At 39.9% G+C, this 22,556-nt stretch overlaps 1 protein-coding gene across 4 annotated transcripts in view; it reads left to right on the top strand.

Annotated features, from left to right (window-relative positions):
- LOC136866486 (beta-secretase) overlaps positions 1-22,556 on the top strand; it is a 110,701-nt gene that overhangs the window by 60,917 nt on the left and 27,228 nt on the right. For all 4 annotated transcript variants that reach the window (XM_067143492.2, XM_067143493.2, XM_067143491.2 and 1 more), the window contains 2 exons: positions 12,381-12,559; positions 13,485-13,676. In XM_067143492.2, coding sequence (XP_066999593.2) covers positions 12,381-12,559; positions 13,485-13,676 — 371 coding nt within the window. The remainder of the gene's footprint in view (positions 1-12,380; positions 12,560-13,484; positions 13,677-22,556) is intronic.

Raw genomic sequence — 22,556 nt, 5'->3', positions numbered from 1 at the left:
TTCCAGCTAACTCATTCTTGGTTGCCAGCGTTTCGCCCTCGTGTGCTAGGGTGGGCTCATCAGTTGGTACCTAGCACACCTACCAATACGCTGGCTAGTGCATACCGTGGAGGCCACTGCGTAGGCTAACTAGAGCCACCGGCAGTGCCAATGCACTAAGAGACTTTGTCTCATTATCAAAAATTGATGCCTGCTTGGCCATCAGATGATATAGATGTTGATTTATAATGTCCAATAACGGACCATTTATATTGGTATTATAAATTTACTCATTCAGGACAAATATTTCAGATTCCCTATGGGAATCAACATCTATACCATTATATTTGCTATAATACTAATGATTTCCTTATTGACCTTAAGAAATACTCTATTAGGGCCAGGAGCAGTATCAACATTTATTCCCTTCATTGCTTATTGAATCTCCTTGTTTGTCACAGAACACTGATATTCATTATCCTCATCATCAGAAGTGTAGTTACTTAGAATAGCAGAATTTTCTGTGTCTAGGGAATTTGAAAAAGTCATACACTTCCGAAGCAGAATTAGTTTACCCTCAATATTTGTCATAATATTTTGAACAACCTTCTTTCTTATATCATCATCATCGTTGTCACACTCCAGTCACCCGGGTGTGGTCTCTTTCTTCTATAATAGTAATAATGGTGAATGAGATCTTTTTTTGTGCCAAATCATTTATCATGGCGCTGAGGATTGCTACAACTAAAATATTTTAAGGGTTCACGTTTAATTTGCCTAGCTTTCTGAGCTCTAAAATATTTTACTATGGATGTTCAGGACCTTTGCATTTAGATGTTGCCCTATGCAAAAATTCAGTGAACTTCTCTATTAGGCTGTCAAATTTTTCTTCATTTTTAACTCCACTTTTAATTTCTAAGAATTGTTGTTCCCAAAACATCAAATTATGTTCATCGGAATTAGCATCCGAATTATAAGTTTGATAGGACGGGGTATCAGATCATCCTGTACCTCATATATCTTGGTAATATTTTGCCTGTGGATATTGGGACAAGGATGAACTACAGTAGAACCTCGATATCTCAAATCATGTGATATAGATGTTGATTCCCATACGGAATCTGAAATATTTGTCCTGAATGAGTAAATTTATAATACCAGTATAAATGGTCCGTTATTGGACATTATAAATTTTCCAGCTAACTCATTCCTGGTTGCCAGCGTTTCGCCCCCGTGTACTAGGTTGGGCTCGTCAGTTGGTACCTAGTACACCTACCAAGACGCATGGCTAGTGCATACCATGGAGGCCACTGCGTAGGCTACTTGAAGCCACCGGCAGTGCCAATGCACTATGAGAGACTTTATCCCACTACCAAAAATTGATGCCTGCTTGGCTATCAGATGATATAGATGTTGATTCCCACACGGGGGCGAAACGTTGGCAACCAGGAATGAGTTAGCTGGAAAATCTATAATGTCCAATAACGGACCATTTATACTGGTATTATCTTGAATCATGTTGGGAGTTAAATTTTATTTCGAGTTATTGAAATTTTGAGATATAGAGAATGTCGTTTTTGAGCATGTATCGCACGTAATTGAATCATATGTAACTATGGGCTTATACTAAATACTTTATTTTTAACAGTATTTAAAAATATTCAACAAATTCTATTTTATGACATTGCTTTAATTATAACCCTTATTCAAGGAACTTTTTAGAAGACAGGATACAGTACATACAGTTGTGACACAAGAAACATACCTCCGTTAACACCTTTGGAAAATAAATCCTTTTAGTCTCTTCTGTTTTGTTTTACTGTTAACCTTCTTTTCCTCCTCACACTTTTCCATACCACTTCAGCTTTGTTGTTTCTATCCTGTCTTGAAGTTTCAAGATTCTTATCCTTTTCCTTATCTCTTCATTTCTAATTCTATCCTTTCTGGTCTTGCTCTTGATACCTCTTAGGAATTTATCTCCGCTGCCTGTATTGTACTCTCCTCTCGTTTTGGTGTAGTCCACGATCCAGCTCCATAGGTTAGTGTGGGTTCATAATAGGTTGAATATAATATTTTCGTACATTTCTTCGGGACATCTTAGTTTCACAAAATACCCCCTATACACGGGCTTTATGGTGAAATTCCTTTCATGCAAATCCTCTTCTCAGTCGATAGCAATTATGTCTTATTTTCCAGTTGCTTCCTCTGTCGACAGTTTAATTAATTATATTTATTCAAAGCTGACACTGCCTTTTAGATTGTTCATCACATTAGCCTTATAATATAAATGGAAGGAAAATATTGGTAACAGCTGCATGACACAAATATTTTTGACCCGGGAGTAAACTGAATGTACTCTAACAAGGTAACTTATTTACTTGCTATAAAAACTGCAGGTCAGTCCTTCTCCTTTTTTTCTTCTTTTCTAGCCTATTTCAATCCGCTGCTGGATGTAAACCTCTTCCATATGCTTCAGTCGTCTTCGGTCTTGAGCCACTTGGAACCAGCGTGTTCCAGCCAACAACTTTGTCATTGAGCCATCTCTTCTGGGATCTTCCATTGCCTCTCTTGTATTCCCATGGTCTCCAGTGGACAATCCTAGAGGTCCACCTGTTGTAGTCTTGTCGAGCTATGTGTCCTACCCATTGCCATTTTAGTCTTGCATTCATCATTACTTTTATTTTTAATTCTTATTATCACTATGACAAGCCATATTATAAATCTATATTATTCATATTATGATCTTTCCTACTTTTTAAAAGCTCTGCTCTGGCTTATTCAACTACTAATGTCATTTCACACCATGTATGTACTATTGCATACCACTTAGTTGAGTATCTCATCTCCTTACTTCCCACAGTTTGCAACATCTCCTTTGTCAGAAATCACCTAGGACAAATTGTGCTGCTTTCCTTTGGATCCTTTCCAGTTCTCATATAAAGTGTACTGGTGTGGGACCTGTACCCTGGAACCATACTCTAATTGGAGTCTTACCAGAGACTTACATGCCTTCTCCTTTTCTACATCCTTACTACAAATTCTAAATACCCTCATAACCTTGTGAATAGATCTGTAACCTTTCTTAACAACTTCATGAATATTATTACCCCATTGAAGATAATTTCTTATAAAGACACACTACATACACATTTGCATACAGTGATCCCCATGTGGTACTCTCACCCCACCCCCATCAAACAGTAATTAAAAATGAGAGGACTTTCCCTCTTGGTGAAACTTACAACCTGACTTTTCATCCCGTTTATCATTATTCCATTGTCCATCTCACAACATTGTTTAGGTCACCCTGCAGTCGTTCACAATCCTGCAAGTCATTTACTATTCTGTACAATATAACATCATCCGCAAATAGCCTTATCTCTGATTCCAGTCTTTTCTCATATCATTTATATATTTAAGAAAATGTTAAAGTCCAATAATACTGCCTTGTGGAACCCTCCTCTTAATCATTACAAGATCAGATAACACTTCAACTACTCTAATGCTCTGAGTTCTATTTCCTAGAAATTTAGCCATCCATTTAACCACTCTTTCATCTAGTCCAATAGTCCTCTTTTTCGTCATTAACCTTCTATACTCTTCCCTACCACTTGACCTTCTGAATCTAAAATATCTGCTATATCTTGCTAGAATCCTACAGGTTGAGCCTCATTGAAATAATCTTTCCTAAACCCGAACTGCCTTCTATCGAACCAGTTAGTAATTTTGCAAACGTGTCTAATATAATCAGAAAGAATGCTTTCCCAAAGCTTACAAACAACACGTGTCAAGCTGACTGGCCTGTAATTATCCGCTTTATGTTTATCATCCTTTCCCCTTGTATACTAGAGGTACTATTGCAACTCTCCGTTCTTTTGGTATCGCTCTTTCTTGCAAACAGTAATCAAATAAGTATTTCAGATATGGCACTATCTAATCATCAGTACTACACTTCTCACATCAAGGTTGAATATCTGTGAAGATGATCCCCCTCGGTAACTGTTTATATCTGCCCTGTTGATGAAGGTGGGAAACAGAAACGAGCTTGCTGGGGACTGAGAAAAATTGGATAAAGAAGAATTGGTAATGTTGAAGGGAGAGCCCATCTATTTGAAGATGCCAGTGTGAAGATGTCCTTATTTTCATGTTTGTTGTATATTCTTTCTTTTGCTCCTTTTTCCCTGCACCGACATTCATTGTATTGACCATTCATTTTCATGGTCATATATTTCTATATGGCCAGCCCCATCTTATGTAGAGGCCTCAGGTTTGATTCCAGGGATTTTAATATTCGACTTAGGGCTGGAGCAGGGTTCACTTGTCTTTTGAGACCAACTGAGATGCTGTCTGATATGAGATGCAGTGGTCCCAGTCAAGAAAACCATGTTGTATTCCAACATTTGCATGCCATCTGGCTGGGCAACAATTGTCTTGGCAGGTCAATGTCTTGAGGGGCTGTTGCACCATAGGGTTTGCTTGTTTGCTTATTTTGCTTAGTATAACATTCTCAGGTCAGAATATATTCTGCTACCGTATGCGACAGTAGACGGTACTACCTGCAACTGTTTGGCCGAGGGTCTGGCGGCCAATACCAAACCAGGCAAACTAAGGGAAAACCAATAGTTGCGATAAGAGGAGTTTTCCCTCGGAAGGTTGGATGAGATGAGAACTTTGTGTGGGAAATAACACATGAATTCATCAGCTGCTGCCTTGCAGTGAGGCAGGGGACTGCCAAAGGGTAAGGGAGACCACCCTGATAGAAAATCCACTAGTACATTAGGCCTAGCAAGTCAGTACAGGAGAACAATGGAGTTGCTTTCAAAACGAAAATGAACCTCGGAAAGAAACATATTCTGAATGTTGACAATACTTCATGTACTCTTCGAACTAATGACGACATCATGTCCAATGTTCATTCAAGATGCACGAGAAGAACCGATTGTAGAAACAAGCTTCGGATTGGAACCTTAAACGTTATGACTCTAATAGGAAAATGCAACTAAATCACGGATTTTATGAACCATAGACACATTCACATCCTAGGGCTAAGTGAATCCAAACAGAAAGGTTGTAACACAAGAATGTTAGAGAACGGGTATAAATTATAGTGGAGTGGTAATCTTTCAGTGGCGAGAAATGGAGTTGGTTTTGTACTCTGTAAAGACATTGATAGTGTAACAGATGTCTCATTCATCAATCAGAGATCAATCAAAGATAAAATATGCCTAAATGGAGAAACTCAAACTGTGATCCAAGTTTATGCTCCTCAGCAGGGTTGTAGCGATGACCAAAAAGCAAGCTTCCTAGAAAAACTAGAGGACATCATTGATAGGTCAGGTTATGAAGGAATTACTGGTTCATATGGATTTGGTAATAGAAATTAGGAGGGTGAACTTCTGTTTGATCTGTGTACATGAAACCAACTTCTGGTGAAGAACTCATGGTTTCAGAAACGGGATAGCCACAAGATAATGAGATATAGCTGGGATGGTCAGTATAGATCAGTGATGAACCTTATCATCACAGATAGGTCAAGTGGAGGAAAGGTGCATGATGTAAAAGTGATACCTAGTGAGAGTCTTGATAGTGACCATAGACTCCTCATTGCACACCTAAGAGTCACCAAACCTATTATTAAAGTAAACAAGAAGAAAAAAAACACAAATTAAAGACTGGAAATTGAAAGATCTGGAAGTCAAACAGCAGTTTCAAGAGGAAATAAGAGCTAAAATACCAATAACAGACACAAAGAAAGGTAATGAAAAATAGAATGATTTTAACACTTTCAACACTATGCCCGTACGGGATACGGGCGCGCTGCTTTCCTGCTTCTGGACGGCGCCCGTATGTGATGCGGGCGTGATTTTCTCGTGTATTTATATCCAGCTGCACGTATCACGTAGGGTTTCCGTCCCTTGGTTGAAGGTAATAGTTCATCTAGTAACCACTAGAATGCAGCAGTTATCGGGAATTTCGAACTGAAACGATAAACATGGTATTTTCTCCTTGCCGTAACCTCTACCGAAGTGCTCTGTGTGTCGTGTGCTGCGCGCGCCAAATCTGCCACGCTGTCAGCTGTGTTACTGTGTAAACATGTCTTCACGCCGGCTCAATGTTAGTGATATTTTGGATATTTTATCGGGAGAAGCGGGTTCAGAGATGGATGAAAGTGATGACGACCCTGCTTACGAACCAGATAACGTATCAAGCGATAGTTCAGGTAAGATTTTTATTTATTACGCCACTTTGGAACGTAAGTGTTTAGCTGTATTATTTTACTCCGAATACAAACGATAGAAATACTTCGCCTACAGAAATTTGGGTTTATTTTTTTCGTTTAGATGAAGAGACTCAGGCTGATGATTCACCTGTGCCGGGAACATCTGCCGGATCATCTGAACCTGATGATGAATGGTCAGAAACAGATGACCAACCACAGCTACCTGTCTTCCAGTCGGCATCTGGTTCTACTCAGTTTATGGTGGGGAGTGATGAAATGGATTGTTTCAGTAATTTTTTTAGTGACGATGTGATCAAAAATATAAAAACAGAAACTAACAGATATGCAGGTACGACAATTGCGGCAATGAAACGTCAGGGCAAACTGAAGGAAAATTCCATGTGACACCGGTGGTCTGCAGTAAAACTTCACGAAATTTATTGGTTTTTTTGCAACAATTTTGCATATATGTGTGGTGAAGCTACCCAAACGTAGTGATTATTGGTCTACTGATCCCTTTTATCAGACAGGATTTGCCAGTCGATTGTTGAGTCGTGATAGATTTTCCAGAATTTTATTTATGTTGCACCTAAATGACAATGCCACCTTCATCAAGAAGGGGGAACCTAACCATGACCCACTACGTAAACTCAGGCCTTTCTTTGACTTTTTTGTGCACAAATGCATTGCCAGTTTTCAGCCGTATGAGAACCTAACAATAGATGAGGCTATATGTCCCTTCCGTGGTCGAGTAGGGTTTAGGGTTTATGTGAAGAATAAGCCCAATAAGTACGGTATGAAAATGTATGTACTTTACGATGCGGCAACAGGCTACGTACTGAATTGTGAAATATATACGGGATCCGCAGGGAACGTTGACAACAGCATTCAGGCTCTTGTAGAAAGATTATGCTCACCGTTTCTCAGTAAGGGCCACTGTATTTATATGGACAGGTACTATACTAGCCCCTCCCTACTGAATATGCTGTGGCAAAAGAAAACCCTGGCTGTTGGAACTGTCATGAAAATCAGGAAGGGTTTACCACCAACGTTCAAGACAAAGAAATTGAAGAAGGACGAGATGATATTTTTGAGGAAAGGGCACCTTCTTGCTGTGAAGTGGAAGAGCAAGCGGGATGTTTTATGCCTTTCAACAAAACATAAGGCTTCCACTACACTTGTTTCTGGTAGATCGAAAGGTGGTGTCGTACAGAAACTAAAGCCCGACGTAGTCATCGATTACAATATAAATAAAACTGGTATTGATAGAGCCGATCAACTGAACAGTTATTACCCATTTGCACGGAAGACAATGAAATGGTGGAAAAAGCTCTTCTTCCATTTGTTCCTTATGTCTGTTGTGAATGGTTTCATTCTATATAAAGAGATCTTGAAATCAAAGATATCTCTTGTGGATTACATGAGAATGATCAGTTCGCGGTTAGCAGCTAAAGGAGGAGACATCTCAAGGCTGGAACCTACTCCCTCCCCCAGTGTTGAAAGGACTTTTGCTCGCCATTTTCCAGAAAAGGTTCCTCCAACGAACAATAAAGTGAATGCTACTCGTTATTGCAAGGTATGCTCAGACAGGGGCAAGAAGGAAAGTGGTAAGCGCGTCAGAAAAGAGAGTAGATGGTGGTGCAAGGAGTGCAAAGTAGGACTGTGTATAGTCCAATGTTTTCAGGACTACCATACGAAAACAAACTATTCCTAAATAGGTAAATATTTTATTCCACTGCATTTGTGTTTATTTGTGGCATAAGTAGTCACATTAAATGATTATTTTTTATTGTTTGAGCATGATAATTGGTATAAACTCAATGTAAAAAATATTTTCCGTACTATTTTTTCACGTTTTTCATAGGACTAGTATAATTAAATTACTGTCCGACTCGTTGGCTGAATGGTCAGCGTACTGGCCTTCGGTTCAGAGGGTCCCGGGTTCGATTCCCGGCCGGGTCGGGGAATTTAACCTTCATTGGTTAATTCCAATGGCCCAGGGGCTGGGTGTTTGTGCTGTCCCCAACATACCTGCAACTCACACACCACAAATAACACTATCCTCCACCACAATAACACGCAGTTACCTACACATGGCAGATGCCGCCCACCCTCATCGGAGGGTCTGCCTTACAAGGGCTGCACTCGGCTAGAAATAGCCACACGAAATTATTATTATTATTATTAAATTACTTCAGATATTCACTTGTTGATTAACATCTTCATTTTGGATGGTTGATACCTTCATTCGGTACAAAAATCAGGCATGTAATATGTTTCGCTGTTCCATAATAACGTGTTAAAAATTAGCAAAAAGACCCAGTTCACAGCCAGGATCTACGTTACAATATGGCAGTGTTGAAAGTGTTAAGACAAGTCTGGTTGGTAGTTCAGATAAAATATGTGGAAGAACAAGCAGAAGAGTTAGAGAAGAAAGAACATCTTGGTGGAATGATAAAGTGAAAGGAGCCATAATGAAAAGGAAGAAGGCCAAAAAAGTTCTTGATGTGGCTAAGTCTGACAGAAGAATCACCAGCGACCGAATAGACAACAATAAATTGGAAGAGATGGCAAAAGAATATAGATACAGGAAGTTGGAACTAAAGAGAATTGTACGGGAAGAAAAAGTGAAAAGTTGGAAAGAATTTACAATTAAACTGGAAGAAGAAAGTGAAGGGAATATGAAAATGATATATGGAATAGTAAAAAGTAAAAGATCAGATAAAGAAGCAATTACAGCTCTGGAGACAGCAGATGGGAATATAGTTCGCAATATGAAAGGTATCATGGATACAATGGGACAGTATTTTGACAAGCTCCTAAATGGCCCTAATGAGATCTCTGTTGAGGATGTAGGACAGAAAACAATAGAGGAAGGTATCCCAATTACATGGGCAGAAGTAGAGCAAGCTCTCTATACGAGTAGGATGAGAAGTGGTAAGTCAGCAGAAGCTGATGAAATTACAGCTGACATGATTAAAGCTGCTGGTCCGCCAGGAATACAGTAGTTGTATAGAGTTCTCAGAACAGTATGGAAAGATAACAAAATACCTGAAGACTAGACAAAAGGGGTGATAGTTTTTATCTTTAAGAAAGGGAGTAGAAGGAAAAGTGAAAATTACAGAGGCATTACCCTCTTATCACACGGCTTTAAAATTATGGAGAAGATCATTGCAGCCAGAGTAAGGGATATACTAGAGCCTATCTTAGAAGAGGAACAACATGGGTTTAGGACTAGAAGAAGCACAACAGACCTGATATTTGCTTTGAGGGTGTTGGCAGAGAAACACTGGGAAAGAGGAAAAGACCTAATTATTGTGTTTATGGACCTTGAAAAGGCGTATGATAATGTTCCTAGATCAACTATTTGAAAAGTCTTAGAAAACTTGGTGCACCAGAGTACCTTATTAGGAAGATCCAAATGCTGTATACTAATTACAAAAGCTATGTCAATAATGGAGATGGTCACTCTGAATGGTTCAATACAACCAAAGGACTACAACAGGGAAGTGCCTTATCACCTCTTCTATTCATCAGTTATCGATACCATTTAAAAGGAACTAAAAGGAAAAGTTACTAAAGATCTTCAGGTTCTGGTGTTTGTAGACGATGTGGCAATATGGGATGAAACAGAGGAGGGAGTGCAAAATAATCTGAACGCATGGTGTAAGAAGTTTGATGATTATGGAATGAAATTGAACCCATCTAAAACAGTAGCATTGAAAATCAGGGCACATAATATGAATGCAACATAAAAATACAGGACCATCAAGTTGAAGTAGTACACCAATTCAGATATTTAGGAAGCATAATGGCTAGTAATAATAGAGCTGAGATAGAAATAACAAACAGACTAACCAAAGGCTGTAACTTTTACAGTATCGTTAGACATCTACTATGGGATGAGAAGGTCCCACAAAGAACAAAAATGACCCTATACAAGTCATATTTCATTCCCATCCTTACATATTCTCTGGAAATCTGCTCACTAACATCAAAGGATTGTAGTAGGATTCAAGCCTGTGAAATTAAAATTTCTTAGAACTACCCTCCAAAAGACATGACATGATCACGTGAAAAATGATTAGATCCGATCTAACCTAGGTCCCCACGAACCTACTACACTGGCGTAGCAGGGGGAGAGGTGATACTCCCACGTGGCTCCTCCCAGGTGGCGGATAGGGGGGTCCTAACCGGCTTACCGGTGGACTTGAGGGAAATAAAATGCCTCTCGCGGACCAAACACACTACCCCCTTGGGCTCTCAACTTGGGAGTGTGGATTGGCGACCACGGAGCCCTTAGCTGAGTCGTGGCATTGCTTCCACTTTCTTGTGCCAGGCTCCTCACTTTCGTCTATCCTGTCTGACCTCCCTTGGTCAAGTCTTGTTCTTTTCCGACCCAGATGGTATTAGAGCATTCCAGGCCTAGGGAGTTTTTCACTTTCACGCCCTTCGTGGCCCTTGTCTTTCTTCGTCCGTTACTTCATTCTTCGAAGTGACGGATCCCTTCTTCTTCTTTTTTCTGTCTCTCTACCCCCTGTGGGTGAGGGACGCAGACGAAAAATACACCCACGGTATCCCCTGCCTGTCATGAGAGGCGACTAAAAGGGGCGACCAAGGAATGATTTTCTTAGAACCATGAAACTACTTTTGATTGTTACCATCATGCGGGGAACACCATGAGTCACCTTTACTTGCGAGTTGTACCACTATATTACGTACGAAATAGGTTTTGTGTTCTGTAGCAACAGAGGGGTGAATCAGTATGGGTTTTCCAGTACCCGTGAGTCGTACCCATGTGAGCAACACTGCGGGTCTGGGTGTTGCCTGTGAGATGTACCACTATATGAGCGACACCGTGGGTCTGCGTTGCCTGTGATTAGTACCCACTATGTGAGGAATACCACGGGATAGTACGAGTCCCTGTGGTTAGTACACCTAGGTGAGGAACCTCATCGGTTTGCGTTGGCTATGAGTGGCGTCATTGTGTGAGAAACACCATAAGTACAAAGTACAATACTTGTGAGTAGTACCGTCTTGTGTGGAGCACCATGAGTCTTCGCTACTTTTGATTAGTACCCCAACATGACAAATACCATGGTTCTACTTTACTCGCGACATGTACCATTCTGAGGGACCCTAGACCTGGATTTTGGACCCCTTTAGACATCAAGCATCCTCGATTCAGCTTTATAAGCGGTCCCTTGGTCAGTAATACTATTATTTATGATCTTTTTTTTTTTAGTCGAATCCACTGTTTTTTGTTTGCTTGTTTCTTGTTTTTTTGTTTTGTTTTTGTTTTTTTGGGTTCATGTCCATCCATTCATTCTTTTAAATTTTGGTCAGTGGATGATTTTGAACTTTTTATTGTTATTTCATTTCGTACCATTAGGGGCCGATGACCTCGATGTTAGGCCCCTTTAAACAACAAGCATCATCATCATCATCATCATCATCATCATCATCATCTAACCTAGGTCTAAATGAATCGATGGAGGAAAGACGTAGGTCATCTTGACTTAAATAGTTTGGGCATGTTAAACGAATGAATAGCACAAGATTACCATGTGCTTATTTGAAAAAGAGAACAACAGGTAGAAGACCAGCTGGAAGACCAAGAAGAAGATGGATGGACCAACTGAGGGAAGACGTGGAGAGAAGAGGATGGAATTGGGAATCTGTCATGGACAACAAAATCTTTTTGAATAGGCAACTTTGGAAGACACTCATTTTCAGACACCCTACCCAGCTTGCTGGAAGGGAAAACCGATGATGATCTTGCTTTGTATAAATTGATAACTTTCTTAATCTTTCTTTCAATAGCAATGTGTTATCTTCTCTACTCAGTTTCTTTTACATTATTGTGTGTATTATTCTTTCATGAATTCTGAAAGGTATTGTTTGAATAGAATGTAGAATGATATTTGCACAAATGGTAACCAGTCACCTCTACTCTTCATATTCACCTCGGTTTTTCATGGTTTTCCATTTTCACACCTGGCAAATGCTGGGGCTCTACCTTAATTAAGGGCACAGTCCTTTCCTTCCCACTCCTAGCCCTTTCCTATCCGATCGTTGCGATAAGACCTATCCGTGTCGGTGCGATGTAAAGCAAATTGTAAAAGAAGATAAAATTGACCCCAAAATGTTGTCATCTTTTCATTTTCTTTGAATGTTGTAGGTGATGAAAAACCCTTCACCTCTACATTTTCATCTCCTATTATAAGGGAATGGTTTTATGAAATATCGCTTGTAGGTATTCACGTGGGAAATGAAACCATAGACCTACCATGTGAAGAGTTCAACAATGATAAAACAATCATAGACAGTGGCACTACAAGTCTTAGGTTACCAAACAAGGTAAGTAAATCTCTTACTACTTTCATATATTACAGTGAAGTTACATTAACAGACCTCAGTGGGAAAATGTTTGCACTTGAAGTTAAATTTACTTCACTACATTAGGGAGAAAAAAAAAAAAAAACTACGTCCGAAAACAAGGAAGTGCTTACGCAATAAACGCTGAACTCACCCATGTTAGTGGGAACTGGGCACGGATCACGTCCATCCTCTACGAGACCCCAGTTAGAAAGACAACTTGCTGATTCATGGACCGCAGCATGTGCACTTGCTAGTCGGAAGATGGTAAATTACCTCATCAAAATTAATATCCAATAAAAGTGCAGGATTAACCTCTTCAAAATTGATTGGCCAGTAACACTCAAGTTTATGTTGTCCAATAAGAATGAAGTTAATTACATCCAATCTTAGTAAATCTTCATTCTTGCTGATGCTTTAAGAATCAAATGTTCTCAAAAGTTCATTATGATGAAACCAGATGCAACTCCTAAAACACAGTGCGTGTATCATAGTGTGTCCCAAAAGCTTTTCATCAAACAAATAGGGTTACATAAATTAATGTCCAAATTAAAATAAATTCTTTTTTTTTTTTTTTTTACTTCAGCACCTTCTCACCAGCACACTGAAGAAGAGAATAGATCTATTTCTCAAATCATGTATTGATGGTTGTATGAATTAAATAAGTAGTAAGCAGTATATTCTAATTGTATAATCAATTGTATTGACAGGCGGACCATTATTAGCCCTGTTCCTCATAGGTTGATGAATATTTCATTTCTTTTGTTGTTCCCAAAACACTCGCGACCATGTAGATGACACAGCCTACCCAAAGTTTTATTGCTTAACTTTTGTTAACTGTCAGTTTAATTCTAACATTAATTTTAAGGTACAGTGTTTATTACTGTTCATATTTTTTAATTTTTAGGTGTTTCAAAAACTGGTTCAGTTATTGGAAGCTGAAGTCGTCATTCATGGCCTCTCAATCCCCTCGGAATTTTGGTATCAATCAAAGGTGTTATGTGGTGAAGTCTATTCAAATATGGACAATTTTCCAAACTTGAAACTGTCTGTTATTCAGTCGGAATCATCATATTTCATTGCAGAATTGTCACCACACGTAAGTAGCATATTTTTTTAAATATTCTGAACTATCAGTAAAAAGTATAATTTGAAAAGAAATAATTTGATTATGGTACAGTCTTGAAAATTCAATATCCTTTGACTTGGTCCACAACGGGCGACTTGCACACACACACTACAGTGTGATGGCTGTAGTGCCAGACCTGTAGCTCACAAGGAAACGGTACGAAGTCGGGCGGCGATTTTCGATTTGATTGTTACTTATTCGTGGGCGTCTTTTTAAGCTGAAACAGGTAGTGGAGGTCTAATCTTTTGCTGGTCCTTTTTAAGGGGGTTGGGAGCTCCAAGTTGGTGGTGTGTGCCCTGAATTGTACAGTATATGCTGGCACACGTCAGTGCTCACAGCCAGCGGCTGTCTTGCCTCGCCTTCTCTCTCCACTCATTTGGTTCTCGACTATCCCCCACCACATATGGCTGCCTACAATTGTGTACACCGGATGGCGGGTAAAGACTGACGTTGGTTGGGATATTTTATTTACAAAGATGAATTCATTATGGAATAAATAAACAATAAAAATGGTTTACAAATCACTAGTTAACATACAAATAATACACTGCTGTTTGTAGAAAGTGAAACACTCAGAAGCAATGATCTGAAACGTGCTAAAATCAGAGGACGTGTAGAACAGTGGAACTGCAATAAGTGTTTTAAATTGCAGAGAGATGGCGTGCACGTAGGCCCAACAGTGCCCTCCTGTGTGTGACCGGCTAGGGCAGTGTTATCCAGTGCTCAGTCAGTGTGGAGCCGTTATACGAAGTGGAAATGTGTACCTAAGTGCCACTATGCCTCGCCGACATCACAGGAGGGAATATCAGCATGTGAATGCGTTCAAACGGGGCAGTTAACATAGTTAACATAGTTAACATACAAATAATACACTGCTGTTTGTAGAAAGTGAAACACTCAGAAGCAATGATCTGAAACGTGCTAAAATCAGAGGACGTGTAGAACAGTGGAACTGCAATAAGTGTTTTAAATTGCAGAGAGATGGCGTGCACGTAGGCCCAGCAGTGCCCTCCTGTGTGTGACCGGCTAGGGCAGTGTTATCCAGTGCTCAGTCAGTGTGGAGCCGTTATACGAAGTGGAAATGTGTACCTAAGTGCCACTATGCCTCGCCGACATCACAGGAGGGAATATCAGCATGTGAATGCGTTCAAACGGGGCAGAATGGTAGGGCTCCGGGAGATGGGTCTGTCGTTCCGTGACATTGCAGATCGTACAGGGTATGCTGTTTCAACAGTGAGGCGTATGTGGAACCAGTGGAAAGAAGAGGGCCATACACAGCGCCGACAGGGTACTGGATGACACAATGTGACCACAGCGCGAGATGACCGCCATCTTGTCTGCTTGGCCGTAAAGGGCAGAACAGCTTCGTCCACGGTGTTGGCTCGACGTTGGAGCACTGCAACGGGTGTAGCGATGTCTGCATCGACGGTCCGATGCAGTCTTCTGAGTGCCGGACTGGTAGCACGCATGCCATTGCGCCGGCTTCCATTGACCAGCAACCACCAACGCCATAGACTGCAATGGGCACGTGAACACCGACACTGGCGTGCTGAGTGGCAAAATGTAGTGTTTTCGGACGAGTCCTGCCACATACGCGTTGGCTGCCGCTGTGGTGAACGCCATCGGGCAGACTGTATTGTTGACCGGCATAGCGGACAAACGCCAAGTGTGATGGTTTGGGGCGCAATTGCCTATAACATGCGATCTGGCCTCCTACGTCTTGAGGGCAATCTGAACAGCTACCGCTACATCAGGGAGGTTTTACAGCCCGAGGCACTGCCCCTCCTGCAGACCGTTCCAGACGCCATATTCCAGCAGGACAATGCCCTACCGCATGAGGTGAGGAATGTGCAAGTCTTCTTTGAAGAACGATGGATACCACTGCTTCAATGACCTGCCCGTTCACCGGATATGGTCGGTCGGCACCTTGTTCGTTCAGGTCCTCATGCAGCCACTGTTGATGATTTATGGACGCGCCTATAAAGTGCATGGCAGAGTATTCCCCAGCAGCATATTCAGACGCTCTTGGATTCCATGCAATGACGTGTAGCGACTCTGATTGCAGCACATGGTGGCGCTACGCCGTACTGAATTTCCACGGTCACCATGCATGTACAGTTCTGTAATTGTAATCATTTGTGTCTTGTCATGTCCCCTAATATGGGGAATAAATTGCATTGTGATCACAGCTCTCAGTCTTGGTGTTTCACTTTTTACAAACAGCAGTGTACATAATCAAATATCATCTGCATCATTGTGACATTCAAAGTGTTCAAGAAATGACTTTATTCTTATACAGTCTGGCATTGGTTCATTGTTCATGGCATGATGGTGAAAATCTAACACAAAATGTGAATAATAAAACACAAGAAAACAATGTGCGCACTTTATAAACAAAAAATTGGTACAGTCATTTCCAGCACACTTTTTATCAGTCAAATCATGAAAATTAGTTTGCGAGACATTATGAACTTGTGGTATATTGTCAGTAATGGAATAACCACCTGCTTTCCAAGCATATTTCAGCATTGGTACAAAACAATCATCTTGTAATTGGTTATGCGCTAGCATTTGACTAGTTATAATGATAAGTCTGGGTTTTTTTGACTGGCCGTGCAAATTCCTTACTCGGCAAATATTTTCCATTTTGCAAGAGACAATTCTCATGTTGGTCCATATTGAAGCTGACTATAAGTAAATTATCACAAAATAATTTATTCTATTGTACCACCTATTCAATACATGCCATGTGTTACGTGGGTGAAATTTACATAATACTGTGTACACTTCTTAGGAACATGTTTTGCCCCTTGTTAAGGACATCATCACCCTGTAGGTATCTTTAAGGTCAAAAGTCAGAATCATTAACCGATCATACAAGGAATACACTGAAAAAAGGTTACACTTTAAAAACATCTTAAGTTAACTTGCTACAATTATAACGTAGAAAAATGCCTATTACTAACCAATCATACAAGGAATACACTGAAAATAATATGATACACTTTAAAACATCGTAAGTTAACATGCTAGAATTATAATATAGAAAAATGTCTATTACAAACTAAGAGTATTCAGAATAAATAATGTCTGAACTCATGGGAAATAAATTTAAAAGAATGTAAATGAAAACTAAAAGAAATATTTTTTAAACGAAGACCATGGCTTTGCAGGTCTTGGGCTAGTAACAGTCATGATAAAGATTGTAATCCTCTTTGGTTATAATAATCCCAAGAATTCTGTATTTGAACTTGATACAAAAACAATGTCCAATAATTATAAACAACAGGTAGAGATTGAGAATAATTTAGATAAGTTGAGTGTTGTGGTTAAAATGCTGTAACATTTGAAAAATGATCTATGTTTTTTGTTGCGTAAAGCGGTGTCGTAAATCCAAGTTCAGGCTGGTGCATAATTGTTGAATTGTGTCCTGACGTTACGAACAGTCGTGTGTGAATATTCTTACTTGTAGAATTGATTAATAGCCTTTGGGAGGGATATTGTCTGTAATTAAATAAAAGAGAAGTTAAAATTAGTATTTTGAAGCACGCGTAATGATAAGAAACTTCAGTAGCTGATATGTCAAATGAGAGATAACTTACTTGACAAGGGTAGCGTTAAGTAGAACTGACTGTTCCGGCATCTCCTGCCTGACTAACATTTCTACTCCTGGTGTTATATTTGTGCGGTAAAGTTGGGGTGGGGTGTAGAGGGGGGGAGGGGTTATGTTGATCTTTAAGTGCTTGTGTCGTTACTAGAGGGGCGTTAACAGGGATAGTGTGGGTAGACCTGATGTTTTGTTTAGTGGATGAAACATTTGGGTGAGGGGATTTAAAGATACGGGATTTTATTCTGGTGTGAATTAACAATGTGTATTAATTTGTGCATTAATTCATATAATGGATTTTTATTTTTTGTGACCTCATATAAATAATGATTGTTATTATAAGTTTGGTCCAAAAAGATGTGTAAATTTTCAATTTTGTTCATTAACTTTCCTTTACTGATACATTTAATAATTACAATTTCGTTCATTAACTTTCCTTTACTGATACATTTAATAATTACATGGTACAATTCTCATATTTTGGTCCGTATTGAATTGTACAATAAATTCAAAGAAATATTGAAAAGGTGGAATAAATAAACATTAATATTTCTTTGACATGCCTTTGCTGGCAGGACCTAGTGTTTACAGTGCACCATGTCTTCTAGTATAGGCTAGAGCAATTTTGTTACTTTCATTGATCTGTCTCTGTCTTATCCTTGACTTTGACAATATGAAAGTGACTGAGGTATGAGCGATGCTAGTAATGCCATTCCATGTGCAGCCAGTCCCTGCTATGAATGGTGTGAACATGTTGCTCATAGGGTCGGTTAGTGCATGCATTTCAGTGGGCTTGGCAGACTGATATGTAATAGCAACTTCTGGCTCGGTGAGGAAAGCAACGGGAAACTACCTCACTCCTCATTTCCCTAGTATGCCTCTTCAGTGATGCCTAGGCCATCTATGACAGCTGATGGCAGAGCTGTTGAGGATCCAACCAGCCTTAGGGCTGAAGACTGAACATACACATTTCTTTGACATTTAATAATGGTAAGATCCTTCTCTATAGTTGTGAAATGGTGTCCTGTCTCAGTCATGTGCTGGCTCATGGCCGAGTACTTATTGTGTTTAAAGGCCTTGTAGTGTTCCATGTATCTCGCAGAAAAGCTCCTCCCAGTCTGTCCCATTTTCCATTCAACGGACTAAACATTTTAGTGTTGGAAGAGTCTAAGATCTCGTGGCTGGCAAAGATACGTAGTTCCTTTCGGAATGTATTCAATTTGTACATGTTTGTTTGTCAGAGATTCAAGTTGTGCTTTTTTGCCCTGGCCACTGAATGAACCTACCAGAAGAAGATTTCTTCCGTCTTCCTGTAATTGAGGACGGAAAGTGGTTTGGAACCAGTCATGTACATGCCCTTTTCCCATTTTCCCGAAAGATGAACAATCAGTGACGACATATTTAAAGGCATCCATCTAGGCTTTGATACTTTCTTGTACCCTAGGTCCAAACTTTCCATTAATTTCTCGGAAAAAGATTGAGAACAAATGTCCCATTTCTCCGACTTTAGAAATGTGATATTGCACTGTGTGGGAGTGCATAAAACTATTTCAGCAAACAAGCGTAGCAAGAACGTCTTTCACACCACGAAAATGATAACTTCTCTATGTTGCCAATTCGTACTCGAATCAGGACTGGTCCGAATTTCAGTTATTGGCATCCGGGATCTCTTTCTCTTCTTGCAGTTCATTGATGAATGTTACGAACTTTTTAGCCACTTCATGTCGTACTTCTTTGTCTGTTTTTAAAAGTTTTTACCAACTAGTGTGGTTATTTTTCGGACCTGAATTTTCAAACAAACACCTTTTAAGATTTGTCAAATACGAGTCACTCTGGAGAGAGTGTTTGGGGCAATACAGCTCTCTACCCTCACAAATCCAACACTCATTGTCCGATTTTGTGACATATAAATAACCCATCCTTGCCTTGGTAAACTCTTCTTTCACACAAGCTCGAACCATTGCGCATTTCTTCATTTCTCCATTGTGTTCAACGTGGTTGACGATTCCATAAATTTGTCTCTGAGTCTTCTTATACTCCTGTACAGTGTACATAGGTCCTTGTTCCTTAATTTTTTTATACATGCCCAACAATGATTTGTAATCATAATCTTCCACTGACTTACAAGGTCTTGCTTGGCCATCACAAGACATGTTTTCTTCGTTAAACTCATCTCTGTGTTTGCCATCTTCATCTTCTGAATCAGCAAAAACGGCTTTTTCATCCTGAATAAGTTTGAATTTTTTCTCCAAAATTGCATCAAACATTGTCTTTATTTGTATGTACATGATTTGCTATATCAGAAAGCTGTGTAGCTTCCTGGATATTAACACCATAGGCATTAATAAGAGCTGCAATAATATCGTAACAAAGCAAAGAATCCAATGCGATTGCCTGTGTGTAGAATAGCCATCAGTCATGGAGAACTTGACCGTATAGAGTAGGACTCGTCGTCCCGTGCACACAACTGTAGGCCATATGTGGTGGAGGATAATTGAGAACGAACGAGTGGAGAGGGAAGATGAGGCAGGACAGCTGTTGGCTGTGAGCGCTGACATGTGCAGGCATGTACTGTACAATTCAGGGCATGCACCGCCAACTTGGAGCTCCCAAATGCCCCCTTAAAAATGACCAGCAAAAAATTAGACCTCCACTACCTGTTTCAGCTTTTAAAAACCTTCACAAACATGTAAAAATCAAATAAAAATTTGCCGTCCGACTTCGTACTGTTCCCTCGTTAAATCCTTTCCGACCGAGCTCGACAGCTGCAGTCGCTTAAGTGCGGCCAGTATCCAGTATTCGGGAGATAGTAGGTTCGAACCCCACTGTCGGCAGCCCTGAAAATGGTTTTTTGTTGTTTCCCATTTTCACACCAGGCAAATGCTGGGGCTGTACCTTAATTAAGGCCACGGCCGCTTCCTTCCCACACCTAGCCCTTTCCTGTCCCATCGTCGCCGTAAGACCTATCTGTGTCGGTGCGACGTAAAAAAACTAGCAAAAAAAATCCTTTCCGACAGAACAAATGTGGCTTAGGCCACCATAGCTCAATGGTAGAGCAACCGGGAGATTGTGGTTTCAGATCCCACTGGGGTCCGGTTGGCCATTTTTGTTCTGTACTTAACATCTCTTCAACACGTACTATATGTACGTAACACGACCTAATAGGTTGAAAGTCGATTTTGTTTACAATCTGGCTGTGCAGGCATGTACTGTACAATTCAGGGCATGCACCGCCAAATTGGAGCTCCCAAATGCCCTTTTAAAAATGACCAGCAAAAAATTAGACCTCCACTACCTGTTTCAGCTTTTAAAAACCTTCACAAACATATTTCTTCCTTTCTGTGACCATATGAAGAACTGAAATAGAATGGTGGTTAGAGATGATTTTAGTCACCATTTCAGCTTTTGATAAAATATGTGATACTGAGGATTACTGTGCGACGAAGGCCCCTGAACGAATGGAAATTAAAAGCTTCTACTATCCACAACCTCTGCATTAGATGGGATGGTATTAGTAAAATGGATCAAACTTTTATTTCTCTCTTTCACTTTCCTATCTTTATATGGCTTGCTTCTTATCGCACACTGTAATTGAAGAAGAGAGCGCCTGTCTGTTTGAGGATGACAGTGTATGAAGACAAAAAGACTGTCCTCGTCATTCTGTGTTTTCATGTTTGTGATTGTCTGCTCTCTGTATTGCTCCCTCTTCCTACACTGACCTTTCATTGTCATATACAAAAAGACAGAAGCAGTGAAAAGAGCACATAATAGGAAAAACAAAATGACAGGTTAGTGTAGGAAGAGGGAGAAATGGAAAGAAAAACACAACAGGACAAGGACAGTTTTCACATGATTTGTGCTTACTTGTTTCTTTACATTACTTGTAGTTTACTTACCTTTTGGATTGCTCTTCTCCTTTTATCTTCTAGTCTTTTATAAACTGTATTCACCTTTATGTTCCTTTATTTTTCCTGTATTTATCTGGCTTTCTTCTTATCCCACATCAAGACTGAAAATTTCTCGAGATGGCCCCTCAGTCAAGTGTTGAAGCCAGCCCTCCTGATGAAGCTGGGAAGTAGAAATGAGCTAAGGATGGAGCTTAAGTGGGTGAAAGCCAAACTGTTCACTAAAACGTTCCCAGCAGCAGTTATCTAACCTTCTATAATTTATTCAGAAATATAGAAACACAAATGGTGTTGCCATGCACCATTCATTGAGTGACTGGTTTGCCTACTCCAGATATTCTTGCTGAGGAAACATTGAAAACAAACAATCTACATAGCTATTAAACTAATGAGCTCTATATCTACAATCGCTTAAGTGCAGCCAGTATCCAGTATTCGGGAGATAATGGGTTCGAACTCCACTGTTGGCAGCGCTGAAGATGGTTTTCCGTGGTTTCCCATTTTACACCAGGCAAATGCTGGGGCTGCACCTTAATTAAGGCCACGGCTGCTTCCTTCCAACCTGTAGCCCTTTCCTGTCCCATCGTTGCTATAAGACCTATCTGTGTCAGTGCGACATAAAGCAGCAAATAATAAAAAAAAGTAATAATAAAGCTATTAAACTGAAAGTGAGCTCCTGAGATAATCGGTACTTACAGTAGCTAGACATTTAAGCCTACATCAGTACATCTGTATTGTTACTCCTGATCAGACATGGTAAAGTTATCTTTGATATCACATAGCATGAATCATCAGGAATTGTGTAGACATAGTCAAGGCTGCCTAGCCAAGGCAGTAGAGGCATGCTTGATACACCATGAAGGATGTAAGATCGGTTCTCCGAAGAAAGCATAAAAATTTAGGAAAAGGATTTCCACTTCTGGAGAGGCACTCGACTCCTGAGGTTGACTCAGTCTACACCAAAAATGAGTACCAGGTTAATTCTTGGAGCCAAAGGTGGCTGGGCATAGACGTAACCTCTATACTCCACTTTGCGCTGAGGTCATGAATTGTGAAGGCTTTTACCTTCTACTCTTCCAAGGGGCTTCATCACCTGTAGGGATACGGCAGCAGTTGTGTAGAAATAGTACCGTTCAGTATTCCTTTCCTAGTGGCGCTGTAAATAGCTTAATGATTTCATTTCAGTTGATTTGAAATGTATCGAGTATGTTCTGATGCGAGTAAATTGCATCTGTAATACAGATAGTTATCATTAAAATTACATTATTTTCTTATTTGCTAATTAAATGCTCTTATATTTTTATGTTTATATTTATTTTCCTAGTGCAAATATTAACA

The sequence above is a fragment of the Anabrus simplex genome, chromosome 3 (genome assembly GCF_040414725.1).
Source record: "Anabrus simplex isolate iqAnaSimp1 chromosome 3, ASM4041472v1, whole genome shotgun sequence".
NCBI lineage: Eukaryota > Metazoa > Arthropoda > Insecta > Orthoptera > Tettigoniidae > Anabrus > Anabrus simplex.
Note: the sequence above shows the minus strand (reverse complement) of the source record. Positions and strands in the feature narration are given on the sequence as shown.